The sequence below is a fragment of the Musca vetustissima genome, unplaced genomic scaffold (assembly GCF_032173495.1).
Source record: "Musca vetustissima isolate MV318-11 ecotype Yass unplaced genomic scaffold, APGP_CSIRO_Mvet_v1 utg19843, whole genome shotgun sequence".
In the NCBI taxonomy this organism is placed as follows: Eukaryota; Metazoa; Arthropoda; class Insecta; order Diptera; family Muscidae; genus Musca; species Musca vetustissima.
Window position 1 is genome coordinate 27,199 of NW_026886942.1, and position 11,621 is coordinate 38,819.

The 11,621-nt window shown below is 40.3% G+C and overlaps 1 protein-coding gene across 1 annotated transcript; it reads left to right on the forward strand.

Annotated features, from left to right (window-relative positions):
* Window positions 1-2,660: 2,660 nt before the first annotated feature.
* LOC133334435 (uncharacterized protein DDB_G0283357-like) lies at window positions 2,661-11,002 on the forward strand. Its single transcript, XM_061542731.1, has 5 exons — window positions 2,661-2,810; window positions 2,997-3,359; window positions 3,693-3,893; window positions 4,670-5,732; window positions 10,923-11,002. The coding sequence occupies exons 1-5, from the start codon at window positions 2,661-2,663 to the stop codon at window positions 11,000-11,002; spliced, it is 1,857 nt and encodes a 618-aa protein (XP_061398715.1).
* The last annotated feature ends 619 nt before the right edge of the window (window positions 11,003-11,621 follow it).

An 11,621-nucleotide genomic window follows, 5' to 3' on the forward strand; every position in this document is an offset into this window, starting at 1 on the left:
TCCTGCATAGCCGTATCATCTTTGCAGGAATTCCGAATACAGACATGGCTTTAAACACCTCTGAACGAATAGGACAGTCAAATGCGGCTTTATAGTCGACGAATACATGAAATGTGTCGAAGTGGTTTTCGTGGGCCTTTTCTAAGATTTGGCGCAGAGTGAAAATCTGGTCAATTGTGCATTTGCCAGGTCTGAATCCGCATTGGTATGGTCCAATAATGTCATTGGCCATTGGCTTCAGTCGTTCACTCAGCACACTGGATATCAACTTATATGCGATGGGAAGGAGACACTTAGACACATGGAAGCACATATCGTTTTGCCTCCTTTTTTGTGCACGGGCCACAGAATACTGAGGTTCCAATCATTGGGCATGCATTCCTCTAGCCAAATTGTACTAATAAGTTGGTGTCTGCTCCCGATCTGCGTCTGACGACCGGTATTGAATAGTTCGGCTGGTAACCCATCGGCTCCTGCTGCTTTGTTGTTCTTGAGCCGATTAATTGCTTTTATGACCTCATCTTGGCTAGGTGGTATACACTCTATGCCATCATCTCTTATTGGTTCTGGGGTATCTTCTTCATCGCCAATATTTGATACTAGTAGCTTTTCGAAATGCTCCTCCAGATCCTCAACATGCTGTCTGTATCTGTCACCAGGTTTCCTTCTTCATCTGTACAGGAGGATGTGCCTGCACCAAAGCCTTCGGTTTGGTGTTTTACTAGTTGGTAAAATTTCCGGACTTCATTCTGACTCCTGTACATCTCGATTTGCTCATGCTCACGTTTTTCTTGTTCTTTCTTCTTTTTTCTGAAAACACGTTTCTCCTCTCTCCTTTTCTTCCGATAATTCTCCATCACGTTACGTGTTGCTACTGTATGCAGGGTTGCCTCTACTCTGCGTTTTTCTCATCAGTAGCATTACGACACTCCTGATCGTACCATGGGTTTCTTGGTGGTGGTTTTTGGTACCCAATTGTTCCTTTTGCTGCAGTTTGTAGGGAGTGGGCAATCCTTTGCCATTGTGCTTCTATACTATTATCGGGACAAGAAGTGCTTTCTTCAAGCAGATGGGTAAGTTGAGCGGAGTAGGCCTCGGCTACCTGTTGTGTTTGCAGCTTTTCGACGTCGAGTTTCCGTGTTGTATTAGATCGCACCTTTGCTGCAACATTAAGACGGGTGCGTACCTTGGCTGCCACAAGGTAATGGTCCGAATCGATATTCGCTCCTCGGATCGATCGGACGTCTAAAACACTGGATGAATGCCTTCCGTCTATCACAACATGATCAATTTGATTTCTCGTTACTTGATCAGGAGAGATCCAGGTGGCCTTGTGTATATCGAGATGCTTGAATCTGGTGCTGCTAACTACCATGTTTTTTGCTGCCGCGAAGTCAATCAACCTCATGCCGTTGTCGGATGTTTCTTCATGAAGGCTGAATTTTCCGACGGTGGGGCCAAAGATATTTTCCCTTCTCCTAGCAGAATTTTAATGTCATGGCCAGGGCAACGGTCATATGCTGTTTCTAGGCGCTCATAAAATATGTCTTTGGTCTGTTCATCTTTATTTTCGGTCGGAGCATGGGCGCAAATTAGACTGATGTAAAAGAACTTCGCTTTTATACGGATTATAGCAATTCGTTCATCTACTGGAGTGAATCTGGAGACAAGGTCTTTTATTCTCCTGTTAACCATAAATCCGCAGCCAAATTCATGTCTCGTTTCATGGCAGCTATAATACAGGGCGTAATCGTCTGATTTACTTACGCCTGTCCCTTTCCATCGCATTTCCTGTAAGGCAATAATATCGGCTTTGTACTTCTTGAGTATATCCGCCAAAGCGAATACTGCGCCTGTTCTGTACAACGTGCGCACATTCCAAGTGCAGATTCGCAGATCGTGGTCCTTTATACGTTTGCGGGGGTCGTCAACATTAGGGGGGTTTGGCTTTCTTTTTCTTTGCTTTTTCATAGTAGGTTGGGTTTTCCGAGAGTGGGCAACTAACCCGACGCCTCAACCCATTTTTTTATAGTTCTTATGGGTGAACTCGCGGCACATATTAGCTCACTATTTCATCGGGTGATGAGAATAGCTCCCCAGGTGGCACCGCGGGGAGGTCAGTGTCCACAATTGAGATGAAAGAGGGACCAAGATAAGCCTGGACTTCGCCATGTTAAAGCCAATCAGAGCCGTTGCTTGGTATCTATCATCCCCTACGCCACCCGATATATTCTTAAGAGATGAGTAAACAAAGTGGCGTTACTTTTTTACATCGACTTCCAACCAGAAGATATTAAGAAATGTACAATTCTGTCCACGCTGTTAATACAGCGTGACAAGTAGTCTACATAGTTGCATTTAAATTAGAAATCAATCACAATAATTAATCACAAATTTATTAATTCACAATGGTGAATTTACAAAAGCTTTAAAACTAAATATTATTATCGTGGTTTAAATTTTCTAACGGTTTCTCTTTTCTATTTCTCTTTGCAGTGACACCACAAAGATTTGAATCTATTTGAAAAACATCCATAACACAGCAACATATTTCGGCACTTCCCTCCATTCCAAATCATAGACGATTTCCACACCAGCTACAATTCCAAATGTCCATAGAACAGCGATAATTTCTTTTTCGAAACCAAAAAATATTATTAATGCAGCAACAACAACAACAGCAGCCGCAGCAACAGCATCAACACCAACAATTAACCACTCAGCAACCATCAACATTACAGTTCCAATTGCAGGCACAGTCACAGCAATCACAACCATCCGGTTTAATTGTTGCCCATACCTCACAATCGGCAGCAACGACTCAGCAGCAGCAACAGCAGCATCCAACACAACAACAACAACATTTAACCAACAACATTATTGTTGTGCGTGGATCACGCAATGAACATGGCGAAATTGTCATCCAAAATAAGCAGGACATTTTTACATTTCTCACGGAACACCATCAACAGCAGCAGCAGCAGCAACAACAACAGTTGCAGCAACAAAATGAAAAAGCCGCCGTGGCAACATTAACCCAATTGCCGGCAACAACGACGGTGGCACGTAAAACTAGCATTTCCCTATTTACCAATGCCAATGGTGGTATTGTGGGTGGAACTGTGTTGGCGGCCTCATCCCAGTCGGGTGTTGGAAATAATACAATTAATTCCAACACCACTTCTGCTGCCGCGACCGCTACCACCACAGCTCATATCGTACCCAAGGAAACGAATACAATACTGCTGCAGACACCCATCAATGCAAGTCAATTGGAAACGGTATTGTTGCAATCCGGTCAACTGAAGAAATCCAATTCCACTGTGTCGGCTACAGATCGTCCATTTCTGTTTAAGAATGTAAGTATATTGGTATCATTCCCAAAACTGGTATGGGCAATAAATGGCGTACAGCCCCACAATTCCTCTGGGCTAGACGGCATAATACCGGCCTTGATTGTGTATTGGTCATACTACAAGGGATTTTCAGGTCTTGTCTGAAATTATTTTACATTTTTTCCTTTCTATTCAAGACACTAGAAAGGTATTTCAGGGCATGTCTTAAGTTATCGTACATACCCTACCCAGTCTATGGAAAGAGGCAAATGTAACCTTTAACCCGAAAACCCAGTGACACGTTACCTAAGGATTATAGATCGATTAGCATTTATCCCTTTCTACTTAAGATACTAGAAATGTTACAAGCCCGGAAATTTCATCGATTTTAATAAGATTAGCAAATCCCAACACGCCTACATCAAAGTCAAATCTGTGGATACTGCCTCACAAGAGGTGGTCGGACACATTACGAAGAATATGGAAAATTCCCGCTACACATTAGTTGCATTCTTCGATATTGAAGAAGCCTTCAATAATGTGAAGCTGGAATCGAATGTACGGGGAACTCCTAATCTCTTACAGAATAGATTGATAGACTGAGGGGAACATAGAAATATCAATTTATCTCTAGGGAAGAGTTCTGTGGGGAAATCTGTCAACAGAGGAACGCCTCAGGGGTGTGTACTCTCTCCTCTACTGTGGCTTCTGGTGATATACGGGAGACTGGGGAAATTTAGATAAAGGTTGTAGCCGAAGGGTTTTTTTTTAATTTTGTCCGGACATCCTCAATTAGGCTGAGGATCGACTCACTCTGTTTCGTTAAACTGTCATTAACTTTGTAAACACAGAAGAGATGCCGTCCCGCCCATAGTTTTTATATTCTGGCCTGTGGTTGAGTCCACATAAGAAAGAGTCCGTGTCCGTCTAGTAACATGTTTGCTCTTGTGTAGATGTGCACCGTAATTTTGATTCGAAAAAATGCCACAGATTATTCGAAAAAGATGGCCTCTAATCGCAAAAGAGAATGCAATATCGAGAAATATTACCCATGTGCGGAAAATAAGTCCATAGATACATCTAAAGTGGGTACAATTAAGTTTTTTTTTTCCCGATGTAGGTCGGAGAAAACAAACCAGGCTTTTCTATTTTTTTCGAAATAAAGGATTCTATTGACAGGTTCGATTTCGGTTTTCCATCATAGAGTTGACTGTGTTTCTGACTATACCAAACTATCATCGACATAACTAGAACTTTTTTATAAAATATTGAATATAATCCACATATCTTTATTAACAAATTTCCTTCTCCCTTCCAATCTCTTTATTTTCCAGACTTCTCGGAGTTTAAGCACAGATAGCAATCGTTTCGGTAGCCTAACATCAGCCTCGTCATCATCATCTACGACAAATGGTGGCGGTGATGACAAGGGTCCTTTTGTTTTGCAAACATTAAAACGTTTAGAAAAATCCCAATCAATTCTGGTCATACGCAATTCATCATCAACGGCATTGTCGTCGACATCGGCCGGAACAGCATCTTCTTCTTCGAATATATCATTAGGTGCCAATTCTACCTCATCCTTAGCAAATATTGCAAAATCATCCTCGGCTTCGTCTTCATCGTTGGCCAATTCATTGACAGTGGAACATAAGCTAAGCTTATCCTCATCATCTTTGTCCTCCATGCAACAGAAACAGCAGCACCAACAACACCAATCCCAAATTCTGACAACGTCCGGAGCAGGAGGTAATGTTGTCAATACAAAACCAAATACTATCACCTTTACACGTCACAAAAAATCTCAAAGCAAAGCAAATAATGGAACGAATAACAATACTGCTAATAACAACAACAATGGTGGTGGTCATCATAATTCATCCTCAGCGTTGAATAGTAGTGGTGGTGGTGGGGCAACAACAATAACCACCACCAAATTGGGTGATATTTTAGCCTCCGCCAAGGGACAGCCAAGGCATATTTTGACAGCTACGGCCAGTACCAATACTGGGGGTAATGGTAAGGCAACAAATGTTGCTGCTGCTGCTGCTGCTGGAGGTAATGGAGGTACAACCACCACCTATTTGCGTTTAACAAATGCCAATGGCAACAATAATAACAGCAACAACAACAACAATGGTAATAGTAATATTGCAACTATTGCTGCCAATATTGTCCATAAAAATCATCATAATTCTTCACGTGTAAATCTCAATGGTGCGAATGTCGAAACAATACCTACAGCAGCTGCTGTAGCTGGAGCAGGACAAGGCTCCACACAGAAACAACAACAACATTTAAATTTGGCCGATGTCCAGCTAAAACATGAAAGAACTTCAACAACATCTGCTGCTGCCAGTAGTAGCACAACGGGCTCACAGAAGACCCCAGGGACCGGTAAGTTTCGAAAAATGTTTCTATTTTTTTATTGTTGTTTTTTTGAATTTTAAAAATTTAGAAAGCATAGAAATAAATGAAAATTGACAAAGGTCATAAATTTTAAATAGAAAAAAAAACAAAGCTCAAGGTAGGTATTGTTGTTGCGTTTTCAAATTTAAATTTGCGCCTAAAAATATGCTACAAAATATCGTATTGAAAATTAAAAATGTAAACAACTCCTAAAAATATGCTATATATAATATATATTGTATTTAAAAACAAATTGTGGTTTACTATAACTTCTCGAAGTAAATAATAAAATAAAGTCACTTCCTTTTCGCCAGGAAGTCGGAACAAGACACCTGTTCTGAGGTGAAACTTAATATAGTCGAACTTCATAAGACAATATATATAGTTATAGTAGAAGCGTATATAGTTATATTAGAACTAAAGAGGCAAGTTATAATGAATTCCATAACTCGAAGCCCCCTTAAGACTTCGAAGGTTTTTCGGTATATTGGTTTTTCAAATTATGGAAGTTCAACTGTATTTTGATTTTCTCCTTCTTGGACAATAAAAAAATCAAACAAATTATTAGTGAGCCAATATTTTCACACCCCTAGGGACTGGTTGTGACTGAACATATAAATAAATATATAAGAGAGAAGAACATAAAGAACTACATAAATACATCCATCGGACTGCCGTCCGGCTATGCATATTGAATGTTTCGAAGCTGGAAAACTTCTTTCCCTTTGCATTTTTCTAAATTCCCTTCTCCGCTCCCCTTTTTACTTCCCTAACTTATATCTTCTTCAAAATCCATCGATACTTCCTTGAACACTTGAATGGTGGTTAGTTTCATTTTAATGTTAGCTCCCATGAGTTTGAATATGTGATGAATTGGTCTGACTGCCAGTCAGCTTGCCTAACACACTTATAAGTCAAGTGTAAATAGAAACAGTTCTAGGATGTGCATACTCAACGGATTTTTTTTTCTTGTATATGCCAGGGGCCATGGAAGCAAACAAACAAACACTTCGTTCAGTCATGAAGTAAAATAAAATCGTCGGCTAATTCACTTCCAAAGCTGAACAAGTGTTTCTTTCTTTTTTGATTGTTCTTGTTGTTTTTTTTTTCATTCATATACACAGACATACTCACACTCAAATGTGATGTGAAAAAAGAGTGTAGCAAATTAGCTCAAGGATATTGGAACTACTGTAACTGACTTACAAATTATGGAGGATGTTAAAGAATAAAGTAAAAAAACGATATGGATACGTGGTGAAGGAAGCTCTACACTTCATCTGAGCTTCTTGACCTACTCTATATAATTGAGATTAATAATTAAGATATGATAACTTAGCCTTCGCTGGAATGTCATTAGGTCTAGGTTTGGTCATTCACTTATATATATTTTCCTCCGATTTTATGTCAACATTTGCTTGAAATTTCACATAGCGTACTGAATTAAGTCTATAATGAAGTTTTGTGAAAATCGGTTCAGATTTACATAAAGCTTCCATATATATTTTCTTACTATTTTGTGTAAATTGTGCACCAAACTCCTAATGTTTGTCCGATTGACACGAAATTTTGCACAACGTATGAACTTGAGGGTAGGGCGACGTTATTGAGCTTTGTTGAAATTGGTGCAGATACCGGCAAAGCTTCCATATATATTTCGAACGGGTGTCTGATTGAGATTAAATTTTTAACAGAGCTTTATATAGATTTACATTGTAGTCAAACGACTTTAAATCTGAATTTTGGCATATGTTGCAGAAAGGCATGTGTAGGGGTTGATTGAATTGACATCCCATGAGAATCTAAAAATTAAATAAGTTCCAATTCAATTAAAAATTGTGCCCAAACGTGCCCCAAAATAGCGTATAATAAGTATTATATTTGTATGTAGGCTACCCGGAAACATGAGTCAATTTCGATAACTCTTGGTAGGAAAATTTTCTACTGAATGAGAATAGAAAATATTAAATTACTCCCAAATCGGTTGAAACACCGACTCAAGCTCCAAAAATACCAATCTTTGGAATGTTGCGTTGGGGAGTTTCCCTAAACCTCAAAATACCGAATATTGTATTCGGACTATCCCGAAACATTGCCAATATTGAACGTTATATGGGGGCTACCCTAAACACTGAACCATTTCATTAGTAATATTTTATTCCCAATAAGAGCCAAAACGAAGCAAATTACAGCCAATTCGGTTGAAAACAGTGTCAAAAATCGCCATAATACCTAATTTTTGGGGGCAAGATTCGAATTCACTGCCGTTTGGCTGGAATGCTATTAAGAAGCCGAAGTTAGCGAAAGTATTTAGTTCTTCTGACGATAAAATCGGGGTGGTTTTTCGGTTTAATCTGGTTTTGCTTCTATCTGCAGGTTTAAAAAGCTGTGACCTGTACAGGTTATTAGGTGAGTCGAATTAGCTGGGTAATTGAAGAGGCGTAGCTTGTCATATGAACGTTTACCACATGCCGGGAAGATATTCACGAAATGTAGCGATCATACCACCCAGACCTCAATTGAGGCGAAATAACCCTGCTTTGTTGTTGTAGCAACAGAAATGCATGAATGTGAATCCATTGTGTTTTGTCCGGTTCCGACTCTTGTTTGTCCAAATCCATGAAGGTTACAACATGTATGGGCTGCATCCATAGATAATATGGGGACAAGTCAGTAGGCTTCGCTGGGCACTTGAATAGGTGCAACGCGTCATTTGGTCCTAGTCTACATGATGGGATTATGACCACAATTCGGTTTGCCCAATCTTGATCTTAGCTGTGCTAAGACTACTCGTGTCTGTCTAGACTGCTGCTTCTTCTCTGAAGCTATGGATGATATATGGTCTCCGAGTACAGCATTCATATGGTATTGTTCTACTGCCTGGGTGACTGAATCTGTATGAATGCTATCCAGGTCTGTCTGATAAGCCTATTGATCACGTTTGTATCTTTGGCTCTCTCTCTCTCTCTACATAATAAAGATCGAGAGAGATCTTAATAGGGATGTTTCCGACAATAACACCCAAGCAGGTATGGCAACGACAACATTTTATTGTTTCTATGGTCGGGTATGATCTTCGTCTCTTGAGGAGCCACTCTGTTGCAGTTCTCAGGGTGGCATTCTGGCAGGTCTGTTTTCGAAATACAAATACTTTGGTTAGTCGCGGTAGCTGCTGCTTTTCTGTTGCTATTGATAGCGGGTGTTCTCCGAGGATTATATTTACCCTGTATTCTCGAATTGATTACTCAACTGCAACATTATGAATACGATTCAATCCTACCTGATAGCCCGGTTGATCTAAAGGTTGTCTTTTGTACCTCCAGACTTCCCTCTAAATCATGAAGATCTTTCCTTCATAACGTGGTGGTTCAGATGGATTTTGCATTGCATTAACGTTGACGATCCACACTGTAACCGCACAGACCGGCATATCGCTGTATGGTTTGTATACAATGTTTCTTTAGTAGCTTCTCAAGAACTGGCGGCTAGTGACTTGATGGCCTTGTTCCAGCTCCAGACCTAATCTCAAAAATAGCTGTGCCATGCATGGACGATAGATGCAAGCTATCGAATGTGACCCCTATAACCTTGGGATATTTCGATATTTTTCGTATGGAAAAGATCTGCTAAGTATGTGAGGTATATATTTAACCTATGGCAGATGTTAAATTCCAGAATGGTTCCAGTTCTGGAACTTCCTGTTCCGCTCTACGAATCTTTAACATAATTTTTCTGAATTTCTCTTACGACTGGCGTCCACACATATAATTCACGACCTAACGTTTCAAACTTGGCTGCAGTGCACTTCTTGACGTGACTGAAGCATCAAATGCCTTGGATAGATCAATCGTAACCAAAACTGTCTTATCACACGGTCTTTTTTGGTTAAGCCCTTTCGTTATGTGTGTGGAAATGGCGTGCTTCCCGAGTTCATGTTTATGATCCGCAAGTGTGTAGCATTCAGGTTTGCCAGGAAGTAGTAATGGCTCAAGAGTCTTATCTATTGCCGAAAATAGTGAGATCGGTCTGCAATATACACGGATAGGCAGGACAACTCTGCCTATTTTCTAGGCTTGGCTTAGGCACTCTACTCCTGGCTCACGTAGCTATTTTAACATCTTAATTGAGATTTTATCAGGACCAAGAGCCTTGGATGTTTTTGCACTTCTGATGTCAATTGCAACATCCTCCAACGTAAATTATTGTAGTTCCTCATCGACCGGAAAATACTGTATATGGGGCAATATTTTTTCATCTCCCTGTCGCTCTCGAGTTGATGTATGAATTGCCGGTTAAAACAACACGCACACCACTTCGAATCTGTCGCCGCCTCAAAGGCGTTAAACGAGAAAGCGATGCCCGATCTTTTTTCCTTTCTGATATCAAGAGCGACTTAACCTTTGCATACAACGTACTCGATCTGGTATCGATGTTACAACACTTCAGATATTCTAACCACTTTTTCCGCTTATAGTCGCCGACTAGTTTATTAATTCGGGGGTCAGTAGGGTTCATGCCCATCCGCTGTTTTGAAGATAGATCACAATTGGACGTTTTTCTGTTGTGGGGACCTTAGTCTGTAGTTGAGGGCCACTACGGATTTTCTTCGATTCCCAAAACTTTGTTGAGACCTTGGATCGAGATGTAAAATTGGTGATGAATTGGATTTCCATTGAAATAGTTGGTGGAGACCTCTGTTTTCCATGGAAAATGTGGTGGAGACCTCTGTTTTCCATGGAAAATGGGTGGAGACCTCTGTTCCTCTGTTGTGGGGACCTTAGTCTGTATCAGTTTGAAAAAGGCTTATCATACAAGGTGTCTACATTTTTATGGTGTCTACCGGTCCACCCTTTCAGGTACCACTCCCACAAAGTGTCGAAGTTTTACTAATAAATTTTACTAACCTTAGAATAATTTCAATTCTCGATACTGTATCTATCTACACAAATTGTTTTATTTCGTATCAGACTGACCTTCCGCTAACCATCTAAGGCAAAACAACACAACCGAAACCGTGTCGAAATCATCTCATTAGGATGAATATCTTCAATTGAGGGCTTATTATCGAATTCTACCTCCTTCCTACCCCCTGCTTTGCTAACCACCGAACCAAATAACAAGGGAGGTGAAAAAGCACACAAAAACTTTTCCACTTTTCTCTTCATTATTTCGTTAAAGAAGTTCAACTAAATAAGAAGAAGAACAACAACATCAACAAGAACAACACCTCCCTGCTTATTAAGTTTGCCACCGATTGACTGGGTCCGGCTGGGTGGATTATTAGTTGTATCTGAACAATCAATGGGGCGGGTAACAAAATTAAGGCTGTCTATTTGTTGTTCCTCATATTAAATAGGTGGCGATAGAATCAATAATTGAGTGGCTAGCATGGATAACCTTAAGGAGGAGTTGGGAGAACACGGAAAGGAGACTAAGGAAAACTTGGACGAAACCACTGTTTTTCCTTGAGATTTTGGGGAAGACCTGGGTGTTAAATGCAAACCTAGGAATTCCATGGAAATTTAGAGGTTACTACGGGTTTTCTTCCATTGAATTGTATTTCGATTGATAAAGTTGGAGGAAAACTTGGATTTCCATTGGAAAAGTAGGTGGATAAGTTGATACATACCTTGGATTTCCATTGAAAAAATTGGTGTAGACCCCATTGAAAAAATTCGTGTAGACCCCGGGTTTCCATGGCAAATGTGGTGGAAACCACGGTTTTTGGAAAAAGTGGTGAAGACCCCGGTTTTCCATGGAAAATGTGGTGGAGACCTCGGTCTTCAATGGAATAGTTGGTGGAGACCACGTTTTTCCATGGAAAAGTTGGTGGAGATCCCGGTTTTCCATGAAAATGTTAGTGGAGACCCCGGTTTT